At 50.0% G+C, this 17093-nt stretch overlaps 2 protein-coding genes across 3 annotated transcripts; one reads left to right on the plus strand and one right to left on the minus strand.

Annotated features, from left to right (window-relative positions):
* The first annotated feature begins 107 nt into the window (after positions 1–107).
* Positions 108–10002, plus strand: atp7b (ATPase copper transporting beta). The gene is made up of 21 exons (XM_078102391.1): positions 108–374; positions 2080–2851; positions 3480–3713; positions 3788–3951; positions 4038–4199; positions 4289–4362; positions 4537–4720; positions 4842–5075; positions 5240–5331; positions 5415–5542; positions 5901–6055; positions 6140–6274; positions 6375–6569; positions 6667–6849; positions 6936–7119; positions 7535–7675; positions 7764–7906; positions 7981–8184; positions 8263–8380; positions 8468–8570; positions 8787–10002. The coding sequence occupies exons 1-21, from the start codon at positions 222–224 to the stop codon at positions 8983–8985; spliced, it is 3957 nt and encodes a 1318-aa protein (XP_077958517.1). The 5' UTR covers positions 108–221; the 3' UTR covers positions 8986–10002.
* A 2756-nt stretch (positions 10003–12758) lies between these two features.
* Positions 12759–16172, minus strand: LOC120821966 (leucine-rich repeat-containing protein 3). 2 transcript variants are annotated; one of them, XM_078102392.1, is made up of 4 exons: positions 15921–16149; positions 15717–15809; positions 15209–15541; positions 12759–14234 (listed from the first exon to the last, which is right to left on the minus strand). In XM_078102392.1, the coding sequence occupies exon 4, from the start codon at positions 13920–13922 to the stop codon at positions 13104–13106; it is 819 nt and encodes a 272-aa protein (XP_077958518.1). In that variant the 5' UTR covers positions 13923–14234; positions 15209–15541; positions 15717–15809; positions 15921–16149; the 3' UTR covers positions 12759–13103. The 2 variants fall into 2 exon arrangements, with proteins under 2 accessions (XP_077958518.1, XP_040037074.2); XM_040181140.2 differs by lacking the exon at positions 15717–15809 and having other exon boundaries at positions 15921–16172.
* Between the last annotated feature and the right edge of the window lie 921 nt (positions 16173–17093).

Below are 17093 nucleotides of genomic sequence, written 5' to 3' on the forward strand. Positions count from 1 at the left end.
TTTTGTCCATTTCTCAATCATAAACTCCCGTAAAAAAAAAAAGCTCTTAACTCTTGTGAACTTAAAACATGACGTTTTCCCGGAGTGCGCACCGGCGCTGCGCTGCGCTCTCCTCCTCCTCCGCCTCCACACGACGCGGCGCTTCGCCCTGCGCGGACTTTTGCCCCCCCCGACTCCCCCAGAGGTGAAGATAAGCCGAACGGCGCCGGAGCCGCGTCGACATGTTTTCACCGAAGTCGCCCAAAAAGCCGCCCAAGCGCGTCCCCGAGTCGTCCGCGGAGCGGATCCGCATGGTGGACTGCGCCTGTACGCCGGACTGCACCTGCGGGCCCTCGGAGTGCCCCGGCGGGGGGCTGTGCGCGCGGGATCCGCAGGTAGGCCTCCCCGGGGGAGCAGCTCTCCAGAAGGTTCAGGGGTGGAGGTCTTCTGAGGGGTTCCTGGGGACACCTGCTGAAGGGCTGCAGGGGGTTTGAACCAGTTGAATTCAGCAACAAGCCCGTGAGCTTGACACCAATATTCAGTTGGGCTGTAGGTGCGCATTTTGCGTAAGAAGTCTACTTGCGACGTACTTCTACATTCCCGGATTGCTCATTTAACTTAAGGAATACTTTCCTTAGCAGTTGATTGATCAATGGACAGAAAGAAAACAAGTGAAATGTATTTCTCTCTCAAGCAGGAGCGTAAAGTAAAAGTAATCAGGTGAAGTACAATCACCTCCACGATTTCCTTCATTCACGCAGTAAGTTCACTTCGTTGCCACTACTGGAAAACAAACCGCTCTTCTTGTCTTTCACGGGTCCGGCAGCCTTTAGCTCTTGTGTGTCCCATCGTTTGGTTTGTGTGGGACAAACCGCTCTTTGTCAGCAGGTGAAGGGAGTCGTGATCGTGATCAGGTGTCACACGCGGCTCCCGTTTCCCTGCGGGTCGAAGGCTCTTATTGTCTGTTGTGGGGACATTATTCAAACCTGCAGCAGACTGGTTTCTTTCCAAAACTCCGCAGTACTTTTCCTTAACTAAGTCGATTAATGTTAGAACTTGCTGTTTCCTTCATTCTCTGCAGACAAAAGAATATAGAATTCAAAGGATGTTTGATCATTCTTGTTAATACAATTAGAACCCGTTCCCTTAATTGCTTTTTTAAATTAGATTCGATGTGACTCTTGTTATTCCACTTAGTTCTACCCGTACACGATGAGGAGTTGTCCCTGGATGCGTCTGTCTCTTGGACCTCCTGACACACCTTTTATCTGCCCCTGAACCTGCACCATTTATGACTTCCGCTTTTGCACCGTGACGTCATGCGGGTCGCCCGCCCGCCCGCGCGCGCGCTTGTAACGGAGGCCGATGTACCTGGGGAAAGGTCTGTGGTGATCGGCCGAGGTCAGGCGCTGAACTTTGAACAGGTGACGCCACTCGTGAGCCCAGATGTCAACATGCCAGTGTTTGACTAAGTCGCCGTAGCGCCCGGCTCGTGATTTGTTATTGTCATGAAGGATTGTGTGTCTCCTCCACTGTGCATCACTTTCCAGACTCGCAGCCTTTTAAAGGAGTAAAAGTCTGCAGAGGTTTACGAACGTCCTTTTCTTTCCCCCCTTTGGTCCCATCAGATCTACCTGTAATAAAGTGAAACGGGTTTAAATGTGAGTCGCTGTTGTTTTTAAGTCTTCCAATACATGAAAGTGTAGTAATCTGTGACTTTGCAGCAGGAAAGTAACGTGTAGCTCTCCGTGTTGCTGACTTGGTCCTTCAGTTCAGCGAGGTGCTTTTAAGAAGAGTCACGTTGGGAGATTATGTGAAGGGCCGGTCATGTGGAATTTACGCCCCCGGACCAGTTCAGTTAACCCCCCCCCCGCTTTTCAGCTGACAGCCTTCTGAGAGGTAAAAAGTGTTGTTTTAACCACTTGAATTGAATTTACCACCTGATCCTTTTCCAGTCCAACGCCTGCGGTGGATTGTGGAGAAACCACGTCTGTGCTTTAAGAGATGCCGTCGCCATGTTTATTCTCAGGGAGCTGAAAACTCTTCACGTGACAGAGCTTAAGTCTGACTTTGTGACTTTATTTCTCTTCCCCTTTCCAGGAGAATGGCCTCCGCGTCGACCAACGCGGCCTCGACAACTTGGCCTACGAGTACGGGAGTCAGCGCGAGCTCCGTCCTCCACCCAAAACGCCCTCCACCGCCACATTTAAACTCCTGGGACTCGGCGCCGGGCACCAGGCCCGGGCCGTCGAGTGCGGAGTCTGCGGCCTGGACGGAGTCCTCGCCGCCAGCTTGTCGTCGCCCAGCGGCTTGGCCAAAGTGCACTACGACGCCTCCGCCGTCACGACCAAAGACATCGCCCTGCAGCTCCAGAGGCTGGGACTGGACGCGGAGTCGGCGGCGCGGGTCAGGGTGGACGGGATGCGCTGCCAGTCCTGCGTGCAGTCCATCGAGGGACGGATCGGCGCTCAAGGCGGGGTGTCCCACATTCGGGTGTCCCTGCAGGACGCCGCGGCGCTGATTGTGTATCGACCCCTTCTGGTGAGCCGGCAGGAGCTGAGGGGCGCCATAGAGGAGATGGGTTTCGGTGCCTCGCTGTCAGACGACGACGACGACGACGCATCTGCGCGTGACGTCGCCTACTGGCAGCGTGACGCGTCCATCGCCACCGTCACCATTCGGATCGCGGGGATGACTTGCAACTCGTGCGTGCAGTCCGTGGAAGGGAGGATCTCCCAGGTGACGGGAGTGCAGTCCATCGCCGTGTCACTGGAGGAGGGGAAGGGAACGGTGACCTTCGACCCCGGCCTGACGGAGCCGGAGCTGCTCAGGGCAGCTGTCGACGACATGGGCTTTGAGGCGTCGCTGGAAGGTTGGCAGACGTTTGCGTTTGGGATAATGGAACAGAAGATGAGCTCAAAGTGTTGTAGTGTGAGGGCAGGCGCTTTATCTTCAAAGACAAAGGTCTCGTTGTTGTTGTTTTCTTAAAATATATTGTGTGACCAGAGGGATGATTGCACCCTAACCCCTAACCCACTCGTAAAAGAGTCAGATGTTGTTGCGCAACATGATCCATACGGCCCACTGGTACCCAGGTGGCCCCCGTACGTTACGAGCAGGAATACTTTGATTAAATTCTTTCCAGCCCCCCCCTTACATTCACCTCAATTCAATTTCCTCTGGTTGCCCGGGAAACCAGGCAAAGCATGCTGTAGTGCGACATGAAGGGCTCTTACACCGGCCGAGGCTTTCTTCTTGGATTTAATGACGAAAGCAGCCTCTCTAGTTTAATTTACTCACACCACGAATGTCTGTGTGAAGGTAAAAAGAACTGAACTGTGCAGTAGAAGTATAAAGCACTTTTTGTCTAATGGAAAGCTCCTAAAAAAAGTCGTACTCGAGTAAATGTGCTTTGCAACGTTCCTCCAATGAAATGCGAGAAGCGGCAGTGTTCATCCTGCAGTTTTAAGCCTCGTTGTGCCTCTGACTTTGTTCTACAGAACCTGCATCTGCAAAGTTCCTCCAGCCACATCCAAAGTCCAGGCCCGTTGCCTCCGGACCTTCTGGCCTCTCGGACTCGCAGCCGCCCGTTCAGGCGCCAGTCAACAGCGGCGCCGGATCACAGGCGACGCCTGGAAGCCCGACCAAAGCGCAGAAATGCTTCATCTGCGTGACGGGGATGACCTGCGCCTCCTGTGTGGCCAACGTTGAGAGGAACCTGCACAAACACAGAGGTGACGCCGGCTCGGCTGTCGCGATGCGCTGCGCGTTTCTGTGCACACGCGCAATGTTTCGCTTTGACTTCCAGGGATCCTCTCGGTGTTGGTGTCACTCATGGCCGGAAAGGCGGAGGTGAAGTACGACGCGGAAGTCCTGGACGCCGCGGCCGTGACTCGGCTCATAGAAGACTTGGGCTTTGGCGCCAAGCTGATTGAGGACCACGCAGGAACGGACGGGAAGCTGGACCTCACGGTGAGTCAGCCGAGAAGAAGACGCATGCCGTTCCTCCTATCTTTCCCGAAACGAAGTCCCTTAACGCCACCATTCCTCACTCGTAGATAACGGGCATGACGTGTGCATCATGTGTGCACAACATTGAGTCCAAGCTCGCCTCCACCAAAGGGATCATCGTGGCCTCCGTCGCCTTGGCGACCAAGAAAGCCCGGATCCAGTTTGACCCCGAAGTGCTGGGAGCTCGAGATATCACCAAGATCATTCAGGTGGGGATCGCGTTCCCGTTGGCAACCTCCGCCGCTGTGACGCCGCGCACTTCACGGCACAACCTGGTTCTTGTGTTTTCGTCGTCCAGAGTCTCGGATTCGAGGCCAGTCTGGTGAAGGCGAGCTTCAGAAACAACCTGGATCACACCGAAGAAATACGACAGCAAGTATCTGGTTTTAAAATGTCTTTATTTTTTTTTAGAAGGAAATGTGTTCTTCGAGGATCATCTTTTAAGGCCTTCAGGCGCCAAAGAATTTCACATTGTGTAAAAAAAACCCGCGGAAACCCGGTAGAAAAGACGTCTCATCACCTCCCACGGGACTCGTGTTTGTCCAGGTGGAAGAACTCCTTCCTTCTCAGCCTGGTCTTCGGCCTGCCCGCCATGGGCCTCATGATCTACATGATGGTGATGGACAGTCAGCACCAGGAACACGGAGGCTCAATGCCGCAGGAGCAGAACCTGCTGCCCGGCCTCTCCCTCCTCAACCTGGCCTTCTTCCTGCTCTGCACGCCTGTGCAGGTGGGGCCACGCGTCTGCGTCCGCGGCTTCTTTTATTTATGTTTCCTTCCTCCAACAACGGGGTTGTTCCCCTTTTTTATTTTCTTGTTCGCCAGCGACGTTTGTTCCTTTTTTTTTAAAGATCTTCGGAGGCCGATACTTCTACATCCAGGCGTACCGCTCGCTGAAGCACCGCACCGCCAACATGGACGTGCTCATCGTGTTGGCCACCTCCATTGCCTACATCTACTCCTGCGTGGTCCTGGTCGTAGCCATGGCCGAGCGAGCCGGCCAGAGCCCCGTCACCTTTTTCGACACTCCGCCCATGCTGTTTGTGTTCATCGCGCTGGGCCGATGGCTGGAGCACGTCGCAAAAGTAAAAGGATGTGAAGCACTGCGGTGCAATGGCTTTTAGTTTAAAACTTACCATGTTGATTTAATCATGACATTTGATGCATTGAACTACGCAGTACGGCTTTAAAATAAGTGAATAACCCAGGATGTGTTTGAAGGATTGGCTGTTGTGTTGCTGTTTCTTAGGGTAAAACCTCCGAGGCGTTGGCCAAATTAATGTCACTTCAAGCTACTGATGCCACTGTGGTCACTTTGGGGCGAGACCACTCCGCCATCAGGTGAGCACGACGCCTGCGTTCGCCTCTGAGAGGTTAAAATGGTAGATGTGGGATCTGTAACGGTCAGCGCCTTGATGCTCCAGTGAGGAGCAGGTGGTGGTGGAGCTGGTCCAGCGGGGAGACATCGTGAAAGTCGCTCCGGGAGGAAAGTTCCCCGTGGACGGGAGAGTGATTGAGGGAAACTCCATGGCTGACGAGTCCCTGATCACAGGTAGGAGGATGGGACCGGTGACTTTACAGAGGACCGGTGACGCTGAAGGATGTAAACTTGTTTGATTTAGTCTTCAGGAGTATTTTTTTGAGAAAGAGTTTTTAACTCAAATCATTTATTTTTCAAAATAGAGGTCGGCAGCAATCGTTCTTCTTTTGTCAAAGCTGTAATTGCATATAAAATACTGTGAACTCTCCATTTATATTTTCAAGGAATGCATCACATCTGATTCAACAGCCTTGGAAAAATATGTCACCTTAGTTTGTCCTATTTGACAAAAAAAGGGACCCTTTTTTGATTAAACATTTTCATTTGCTCCGTCTCTCTCGGCCTGCCTCTCTTCTTCTATGGTGGTCAGGGGAGCCGATGCCCGTCGGTAAGAAGGTGGGCAGTTTGGTGATTGCCGGCTCCATCAACGCCCACGGTGCTCTCCTGGTGGAGGCCACCCACGTGGGGTCCGACACGACTCTGTCTCAAATCGTTAAGCTGGTGGAAGAGGCCCAAACCTCAAAGGTGGGGTTGTGCTGGATTTCTCCTTTACTATCTTACACATTCGCCGTTCAAAATAAAATTAAAAAAAATAACGTGTTTCTTCAGGCCCCCATCCAGCAGTTTGCAGACCGCCTCAGCGGCTACTTCGTGCCCTTCATAGTTCTCGTCTCGCTGCTGACGCTGGTGGCGTGGCTGGCAATCGGGTTTGTCAACTTCGACATTGTGAGGGAGAACTTCCCGGTAGGTGCGGCTCACGTTTGGTCCCGCATGCAAACAAAAGGTGCTTTTGTTAAAACCTTTGGCGTCACTCCAATGACACATTCTTCCCCCCCCCCCACAGGGTTACAACCAGAACATCTCCAAGGCGGAGGTCATCGTCCGCTTTGCCTTCCAGGCCTCCATCACCGTTCTGTCCATCGCCTGCCCCTGCTCTCTGGGGCTGGCGACCCCGACAGCCGTCATGGTGGGCACGGGGGTCGGAGCTCAGAACGGGATCCTTATCAAAGGGGGCGAGCCGCTGGAGATGGCCCACAAGGCAATGCTCTTTAATCTGAAATCTAAACGAAATGGTCATTTGGCGCGCAGGTCGGCGTTGGACTCATCCCTCCGCCTTTGTTCTTCTGCTCCCTCAGATCGACGTGGTGATGTTCGACAAAACCGGCACCATCACGTACGGCGTTCCTCGGGTGACCCGGGTGCTGGTGCTGTGGGAGGTGGCCCGCATGCCCCTGAGGAGGATCCTGGCGTTGGTCGGCACAGCGGAGGCCAGCAGCGAGCACCCGCTGGGCGCGGCCGTGGCCAAGCACTGCAAACAGGTGCCGCTGATGCTTCCGCGTGAAGGCGTTCTTAAACGCCGGCGCCACCGGTTGATCGTCCGTCCGCCTCCTCCTCTTCCTCCCAGGAGCTGGCCAGTGAGCTGCTGGGCTGCTGTCAGGACTTCCAGGCCGTTCCCGGCTGTGGGATCAGCTGCCGGGTTTCTAACGTCGAACATCTGCTGCCGCACCCGACCGAAGAGCGCTTCGCCGTGCCGGGGGCCACCACCGACGAGAGCAGCCTGCCCGCCGCCGCCGAGCCCCCGCCTGCAGGTCCGATGGCTGTTAGCGGCCGAGCTCGCGCTCACAAATACGATACACTAATAATTTAAGGCGTTACTAGGATTCAATTTCAGGGGCGCTGAAAATGTATTGGTTTTTTTTCTCTTTTTAATTAAGAAATATCAAATAAATCGTTAGTGATTCTTAATCAGCATTTATGGATTTAATTTGGTTACCCTAAATATAGAGGTTTTAATTGTTAAACACTCCTCGATTGATGAAATAACATAATCTTTTTTATTATAATATAATTAATATTTACGCTTTAATTAAAATGTTTTACTAAGAACTCCTTAAACTTGATGATCTGTTAAAATTCCAATCCATTCATTTCATTAAGTTAATTATCAAGTATAACTCTAATTAATAGGACTGAATGAACAACAAACTGCGTCTTCTCTTCCAGGCGAGCCTCCGTCCTACTCCGTCCTCATTGGGAACCGGGAGTGGATGAGGAGGAACGGCCACCACATCGGCGAGGACGTCGACGCCGCCATGTCCAGCCACGAGACGAAAGGACAGACCGCCATACTGGTGGCGATAGATGGTGAGGATTAAAACGACAACCACAGTCGGCATCCCTGTCCGATCGCTCGTCTCACGCCCCGCGACGTGTTGCGCGTGAATCCCCGCAGGTGTGCTGTGTGCCATGTTGGCCATCGCGGACACGGTGAAGGCGGAGTCGGCGTTGGCGGTGCGCACGCTGCGCGGCATGGGCATCGAGGTGGTGATGATCACGGGGGACAACAGGCGCACCGCGAAAGCCATCGCCGCACAGGTACACCTCATGCGCGAAGCCCCCCGGAGGAAATGAGTGTGACGCGTGGAGTCAAATGACGTGGTGGATCGCAGGTGGGCATCGGGAAGGTGTACGCCGAGGTGCTGCCGTCGCACAAGGTGGCCAAAGTGCAGGAGCTGCAGGAACGAGGCCGGCGGGTGGCCATGGTGGGGGACGGCGTCAACGACTCGCCCGCCCTCGCCCGGGCCGACGTGGGCATCGCCATCGGCACGGGCACCGACGTGGCCATCGAGGCGGCCGACATCGTCCTCATCCGAGTAAGTTGGCGCGACGTCAGAGCGCCGGGTTCCCGAACCCTTCGGACTGAGGTGTTTTTTCTTCTCCACCCCCTTCAGAACAACCTGCTGGACGTGGTGGCCAGCATCGAGCTGTCCAAGAAGACGGTGCGGCGGATAAGGACCAACTTCGTCTTCGCCCTCATCTACAACCTCGTAGGGATCCCCTTCGCCGCAGGTGAGGTCGGACGAGACGACGCTCTGCCGCCGCGGTCACAATCGCCGCCTGGAGATCGGCTCTGTGATTTGATTCTGCCGCTTGCAGGTGTGTTCATGCCCGTCGGCGTGGTGCTGCAGCCCTGGATGGGCTCCGCCGCGATGGCCGCCTCGTCCGTCTCGGTGGTCCTGTCGTCTTTGATGCTGAAGATGTGAGTTCAAAGGGAATTTGACTGGGTGGTGTGATATTAATTGTTTGATTTCTGCCAGATTTTCCTCTTTTACAGGATACATATTTCTATACGTGCACGATAATTGTCTTTAACGATCTACACATACATTCCATCTCACTCATTCGCTGTTATTTCCTCTTATTTTCCGCCACATTTGACGTCAATGTCAACCAAACGGCCGTCTCGTCCCTCCAGGTACAAAAAGACCTCGGTGGAGGTGTACGAGGTGCGAGCGCTGGGCCTCGCGAGGAGCCTCCGCTCGTCGCTCATCAGCACACACGTGGGTCTGGACGCCAACCCGGCCGTCCAGGTGCCGACCGCGAACTCCGTCCAGGGCCGGGGGCGCCACTCGCGCCTGGACCACCAGGCCGCGGACGACCTGAACGTGCTGTGAAGGGAAAAGGGGAAGAAGCGCTCCGGCGTCGCGCGGTTTCTCCTCTGGAGGAAGTCGTTTTCTGTGTATTTATGTAAATACTGCTACGGTCGTCTCTGGGGACAACGATCCAGATTTTTATAAAGGAAAATGTCAAAGAATCAAGCTGCTAAGGGGAAAGTACCATTGAAGCGTTGTGTCATTTTCTGCATTTTTGTCTCCTTCTTCCTCGCCAGCAGCAACATAAATCTCGCGACGTGAAATGGGTTTATTTGCGTGTACAAATTGCTTTTACAATATAGTCAAAGTAAAGCCAAAGTGTTTGGAATAGACTGTCGTTGTGAGAGAGTCTGGTTATAAATAATGCATAAGCACATGTCCACACTGTAGACTGGGTGTTTCTGTCTGTTTCAGCGAAACTGATTCTGCGCTTTGTTTTTTGGAAATCTGTCTTTCCAGCAGAGAGGGAAGGAATTCTTGGAAGATTCATCTCGGCTGTTATTTATAGACGTGGACGTTCTGGACTTTTCTTACCAATGTATTTTGAGCCGGGCCAGAGGTAATTAATGGATTATATTAATCAAATGATTCATGGACCAGAAGCATTAGTTCCCTAAAAGATATATAGCTTTTTGGGGTATAAATATGACTTGTTCTAAAAGACCTTTTTCACTGCCGGCAGTTTTTCACACGTGGAAGCAGGTGTGATTTATCTTTATAGATCTGCGAGCACTTGAAGCCCCTTTTGAGCTACGCGTTGTCTCTGCGTCGAATGGCTCTTTGCATTCCTTCTAGTTCTACCGAGGCTGCGTGTACATTGTTGCACAGCTTCGTTTTGGTTCTGTGGTGCAAGGTTTGAAAAAAAAAGGGGATGCAGAGTGACAGATTGAATGTCTGCTGTTGTCGTCTCTGTTTCTTCTGGTTCGTGTTTTGATAAAACTTTTGTTTTAGAGCTTTTCTGTTTGTGTTTTAGGATGCAGATCATAGAGTAGACATGAATGAAGAACATCTTTGAATGAAGATCCCACAGCAAGTCCAGTCTTTATTTAGCTCACTGAGAATCTATTGGTCGGCTTCTTCTGTTTTTATTTGATTCATGAATGTGGATTTAGCTCTAGAACTTATTCTATGGGGACAGATTTTACTGTTGGTTTGCATTGTGTAAATCACGACTTGAGCCTAATAGCTTGTCATAATGTATTTTACAGCCGTGTTCTATAGGGGCGCAGCACCCTGGGGAGTCCTTTGACGGCTCCGCTATGAATCTGTAATTCTGCTGCCTGCATCGGAGAGCATCCTTACAAAAATAACCCCAGACAAGTCCGACAGTCAGACGTCTAGAAAAAAAACCTGACAGAAGGTGTTCGCTTCGTTTATTTATTTAGTTAGAAGAATATCTAAGACAGGGAGAAAACAGAGAGAACGCACAACTGTCCAATCCGTGGAGGTGCGTGCCCTTGACTTTGACAGCACGAGGGTGCAAATCCTCTAATAACCGGGAAAGTCAAAGAGGATCAAGTCAGCCCTCCACCTAAGCTGACGATGCCCAATTAGAGCTCCGGAGGGAGGAGGACTTTTCCTGAGGGCAAATATAACAAGAGGCCTTGAACCGGTCCGGAGGAAGGATGCATCTCTTTCTGGTTTGTGAGCTTGAGAAAGGGTTTGTGTCACTTAATTTAAACATCTGCACACATGACGCCACAGGAGTGAAAACACCTGCCTTGGAGATAAGACCCGAGAACAGCTGGAGGAGGAAGGGGTTAGAATCCTATAATACATTTTACTCTGCAGAGGAAACTTGGCACTGATACCGTTGTATTTGATTCCCACAAATATAAAGTGGTTTATTTGCCCTCAGAGACCCATATAGAGGGACGGGGGGAAACGTTCAGCTGTGTGATCACAGCAGCTTGGAGCCTTATGACAGAGGCACCAAATGCCCACTAATGTATCACACGTTTACAACCACATCGAGGACCGGAAAACTGCACCTGATCCAATCACGGGGGCAGCCGCCGTGCTCAATTGCATCAGGTGTGTGCGAGCTGCTCTAAATCAGTGAGGACCCCACACGAGGAACACCACGTCATGAACTTCCATCGGGGCGTCACCTTCAGCAGGAGGTGATTCACGCGAAGCGTCTGTGTACCTGTTGCCTTTTGACGCTTTGATTCACCGCACGGTAGTGAAGGAAGAAATGAACATTGAAAGCTGCTGTTGGTGGTGAGGTTGTTTTCATTTTCAAAACTACTTTGTCATCGGGTGTTTTAGGGAAATGAATCTCACTGGCGTGATTTGTGTTGTTTGATTAAGTAGCTGACATTCTGCCCACGAAATGAACCATTTTATTTTGTCTGTGGTACCGTGTGTCTCACAACACTTGTGTCATGGCTGAGAGCTAAATTAGACACTAAATAATGACTGAACCTTGAAAAGAGGCCCGATCCCGACTGGCTTCGGACAGTGAAACCTACTGGGGATGTTTTCTGGTCATTGAGGGGAGACGGCGGATGACCTTGGTGTAATATGCAAATGCACTAAATCTCCATAATGATTGCACACCATTAATCACACTCCGCAGATTCCAATTAGCATGCTGAAAATCAACAAAACCCTTGAATCATTTAGGGGGAGATTTTTGTTTTTGAGAATTGAGGAGGAGGTTTGCGATTGCTGAGAGCTGTGGCGCCAATCTGCTTTAATCAGCGGCTCTATCCTGCTCTGTTGTGTTTCAATATAATAAACAGTCATATCTCCACATCTTGCTTCAGCAACCTTTTTTAAATTGCGTGTTAAAGAACACACATGCGAGCCTTTTCTCTTGGTGCTTATGCAACGCTCATGAAGGGCCACTGTTTTTTTTAAATTTTTTAATTTTAAACGTGGAGAGACACCGTGACCTCAACCGCACCCGGCTAATTAATAGCATTTGGTTGATTAGGATGTGTGCCACGGCCCTTGGGACTTGGAAGACGAGTGATGTGGACTGTAATTAAAGTTCGACCGGAGAAATGGCGTCGAAAAAAAAGAAGAAAAGCCAACTGGACGCCACAACGGCGCTTATTGTGTCATTAGGAGACTGCAGCGTTGGCCAACAAAAGTGTTCTAACTATTGGGTTTACTTCCGGTGATCTGGTCTCTCTGTGTCTCTCTTGGCAGTTTTGTTTCATTTTGAGTTTCCTTTTCATACGCGTCTCTTTTTGAGGAGACATTCTGGCACCTGCCACTTCAGGCCCGTGTGACTTCACCGATAAAGTCAAGCAGCTATTTGTTGTTGCTTTTGTTTTTTGCCGAGATTCGTCCACAACAAAAGACTCGTTTGTCATTTCAGAGGTAACGTAATGTTCCTCGACGGCCCTTTTGTGTGCAAATCTTTTAAGACTGCCGGCTCCAAGGTCGCTCTATCAGCCCCCAGAAATGCTTCCACAAAGGCTCGTTAGATTTATGGATTTGAACTGTTCGTCGAATAAAACTATTTTTGGGATGTGAGAAACGTATTAATATTCTGCCTCATCACGATCTGTGAAGACGTGCGGCTTCCATATTTGGAGCTGTGGCTATTTTTCTTCGGAAGGATCTCATTGTGCTGATTGTGTGTGTGTGTGTGTGTGTGTGTGTGTGTGTGTGTGGTGTGGGGGGGGGGGGGGGGGGGGGTTAACAGTTCTGTGGCTTATTTGTTCATTTCACTCATTCAGCAGTTTTCATACATATTATTGCATCTACCTTCTGTTAAAAACAATGTACACACACATCAGTGGGGCTTTAAGAATGAACTCCACAAATAGTTTATTTTTTTTGTACTTTTTTTATTTTATAACTAGTCCACCCTGAGAAATGTATGTCGCCACACGTCTTTGTCTTTAAGCTCCTGTCTTTAATTAGTTTTGTGTCGTTATTTGAACATTTTGCTAACAAGACCCATTGTATTTGTGCTAAAGTAAAAAGTATAATATTTATAAGGAAGTAAACTAGTTTTCTTAATTTTCGATAATTATTATCAGGGAAAGGTGTATAGTACTATGAAACATATTTTCCCTCGTCCTGGAAACTACGTAGAGAAGTTATACTGTAAAGCTTAGTCAGGGTAATGTGGTTTTACTGTAAAACAAAGTAAAAATACAATAAGTTCTTAAACTACACTAAAACACACTGCTGGCTGTTTCGTAGTCTGTGCTAACGCGGGGAGCGCTGGGCAGGGACTTGAGGTACTCCATGTGCCTCCTGGCGTCCTCCTGGTTGTGTTTGATGTAGTAAACGATGTACGCCGTCACCATGGAGAACCAGCAGAACATGGCCACGAACATGGCCACGTCTGTCGTCTTGTGGTGGAAATTGCAAAAGTTGATCCCAGAGTCCAGGACCTGGGTCACCGCCTGTCCCACGTACTCCCCCTGCACCGACGTGGAGCAGCCGACGTCGTTCGCCGTCTCCGGGTCGAGCCGCAGCTCCCTCAGCACCTCCTGCAGGGAGCAGTCGCAGTGCCAGGGGTTGTGGGACAGTCGGACGCGGGCGTGGAGCTTGGCGAAGGTGTCCTTGGGGAGGCTGCTGAGCTGGTTGTTTGACAGATCCAACGTCCGCAGGCTCTCGGAGAGGCCTTCAAAGGCGCCGACGTCCACGCTCTCCACGGCGTTGTGAGATAAGTCCAGCTCCCTGAGGCGGGGGAGGCCCGTGAAGGTCTCTCTCGGGACCTTTCTGATCCGGTTGGACGAAAGCAAGAGAACGACGGTGTCCTTGGGCAAGTTGGGAGGGATGCGCTCCAGGTTGCGCGAGGTGCATTGCACCACCACGCCGTTCCGGTCCGCGCAGTGACAGTTGTGAGGGCACGCGGCCGCGGTCACGGCCGCACACAGAAGCCACAAAGTTCCCACAAACCAAAGAGGAGCGCCGGAGGGGAGTTTGGGACGTGACCTGCGAGAGGCCTCCATTAGCAGACTGAAACAACTGAGGAGGGTTTGCATCGGTGGGGCGTGTTGCTTTAGGTGTCAGTGAGACACGAATTGGCATCCAGGTTGCCTGTGCTGTGGTTTCTGCTCTCCCCAAAACGCCCTTCGTGTCAGGCTACATGGCTACGGTTAGATACTCGGGGGACCTTTCAACGGTCGACGTGACCTTTCTGCCCATCATTCATCCGCAGTTATGGGAAACAAGCCCTGATGCAACTCAAAAAGCAGCAGATGTCTAAAGTTTTGCGTACCAGCTACACGCCTGAGGGCCACCCGGCCCGGAGCCCGGTCATATTTGTGTATCCGGGGAGGGAGGAGCATGTGTCCCTGGATGACAGAAAGATGGAGAGACAAAGGTTGAGATGCAATAAATGTCAAAACTTGTCATGATTCAATTAGTTTTGTTAGATGTGCTGCCAACAACCTCTAAAATGTACATGCTACTCTTTTCTTGAGGTGCTTTTGATCATTTTGATGTTCTTCTTGGCATGTTTTATAACACATACTCAGTGAACATTTTACACCATCTCCCCGTTACGGCAACTCGTTTGGAGGAGAAGGATGGTGAAGTTCAACATTACCAGAACAATTGCATGTATGAATCCTTTAGCTGCTCAGCATCTGTCCTTATTTTAAGATGGTGTGCGTCCATCAATCTGCAGCGGATGAACTTTCAGGACTGATTTGGCATTAAATAAAAACTACTGTAGTTTACATGGACATGTAGAGGTCTGAATCAAAAGTGCAAAACAGAAAAGGAAGCCAAGAGACAGAGCATCGGATAACTGGTCGGGTAATTTGTTTCTAATTACTTCAGGAGTCGTAGAAAAATAATAAGCTAAACGTTGCTGTTAAAAAGCAGCAATGGAATATTATAGAAATGTTATTGTAGGTGCAAAGTACAGATAATAAAGGCTATATAAATAAAGGATTGTATTTATAGAATGTATGTAATACAAGCAGTGCTTTCAATAAAACATACATCTGTTGGGTTTCGGCTGTTTTGAAGATGTCCCTTTTAGCTCTGATAACATCCCAAATCAACTGGAATAAGTGATTAATCTAGAAACTAATTGGATTATTAATCGAAAAATGAAAAATGATTAGTTTTTTTTAAAAATTCACTTAAGTATATTAAAAGATCTTGCACAGCATTTTTTCACCGTCACTAATCAAGAACTACAAAACATGATCTATAATCCTGAAAATACTTTAATTATAAATCTATCAGCCAATGATGCGGTCCATTAACTTAATTAAAGTCCGCCGCAGCAATACGTCGTACTTGGGTCGACACCTACCTGGTGGCTCCACTGTCCGGTTCCCCTCACCGAGCGTTCACGGGAGGAAGAGTCCTGCAACAAATGAATAAACCGGAGAAAAACCAAAACAACGTCCTTTGCAAATAGACGCGGGTGCGCGGGACTATCCGGAGATCACGTCCGGGACTCCGGATCCAGCTTCGTGACCTCCTGCAGCTGCAGCAGCCGCGCGCGGATGTGAGCAGATGTGCGCAGCGGGCGGCAACGCGGGGTCCCGTTTCTCCCTCTCACTCCGTTCAACGGGATCTGAACCGACAGCGCACAGGCTGCAACTTTAACACCGGGAAAATCTTCGGTCCTGCAGTCGGAAGTCTTTAGGAAAAAGTTTAAAAATATTCATCATGCATAATTAGTGTAATTATAGTGATGTAATCTTTGCCCCGTTCACATGTTCATCACTTTTAAAGATGCTCTTGGCAAAAGGGACTTAAGTTCAACTTAATACATCATATATTGATTAATAAGTGCACATTATTATACTAATTACCTTTTGCTGCATGCATTATGCAACCGACGATGTTACAGATGATTTAATTCCTGTTGGATTATTTTTCTCAGATGTTTTAGACCTTGAATAAAACTGAATAAGATTTGGGAAAATATTGTCCACAACAATAAGCATTATAGTATTTTCTTCAATTGTCAAATTAACGTTTTTTGGGCGTTTTTAATGGATTTAAACTTGACTTACTTATAATGAGCATCTTTCCTGAAGTTCACAAGACCAAATGAAAAATGTCCCTGGTAAATCCGCTCTGCCTCCCACGCTCCGCAGCCCGATTATTTTCCCCTCCTGTCACATCATCATTCTTCATAAAGCTTGATCTATAAATTGTCCTCCCCGATGGAGGTCCTCTATAGGAAGCCGTGGAGACAAAGGTACTCTCGGCCGTATCGCAGGGACACAAAGGTCACCTGAATGCAGCGAGCTCTTTGCAAAGCCACCACATGATTAAATGTGCAGAGTTCAGCCCAGTCAATTTAGCTGAAAGGCACAATCATTGATTGTATTGTTAGCTGAAGCATTTCGGTTTGCTTTTTTTGTGACCGCATGCAAAGTCCTGGAGTCCGCTCCTAAAGGGGTCCGTGTCCCAGCAAAGACAATTCCTCCTCCTACTCTTTGACATTTGAGATATTGAGACTTGACAAGCCACTCGTTTAACACCCTTACTAATCTTACTCTGACTCCTGGCAGACTTCCTGACCCATCGTCTGTCATCATTCTTTCCAGATGTTTAACATCCACGGCCTCCCTCTGATTACAGCCACATCTTCGACATCCCTCTTCCCCATCTGCAGTTGACGGCCTGCGTTGCTGCAGATGACATTGTGAAGGCGCTCTGTGGAAGCAGCACTGCGCTGCCCCGCGGTACACATTGACCTCTTCAAAGCGGCGCTCGGTACATTTGATACTGAAATGCTTCCCCGGCTGCGGAGACAATCTGACATTGCGTCGCTCCCTCTGCTCACAATTGCTTTGGATGCCAAGCGATCCGAGAGCAACGCTACTCGAGGTGTCGCCGTCACTCTTTGACTCTCTCGGCGACCCCCCCCCCCCTCGTTGCTTTGACATCAGTCTTTTGCATTATGGAGAAGGTCGTCTGTAAGTAGCTCACGGCGTTGCTGAGTGATGGCATGGACCCGCTCCAACGTTGATGCCAAGCCAGCGCAGGGGAGGACGACGCCTCTGCGTTGGGTGGTGAGCCCAGTCGGTCAAACCCTTTTTGAACTGGTATTGGAGGTGAATTGAGAGCTGAGAGCTGATATGACATTGACCACTTCATTTGAGAGCATTTTTCTTTTAGCTGCTTTCTTTTTTTCAAAGTTGAATTGGGTTTGAAAAAGTAAGTTTGCCTCTATTGGC

Source organism: Gasterosteus aculeatus, chromosome 1, assembly GCF_964276395.1.
Source record: "Gasterosteus aculeatus chromosome 1, fGasAcu3.hap1.1, whole genome shotgun sequence".
In the NCBI taxonomy this organism is placed as follows: domain Eukaryota; kingdom Metazoa; phylum Chordata; class Actinopteri; order Perciformes; family Gasterosteidae; genus Gasterosteus; species Gasterosteus aculeatus.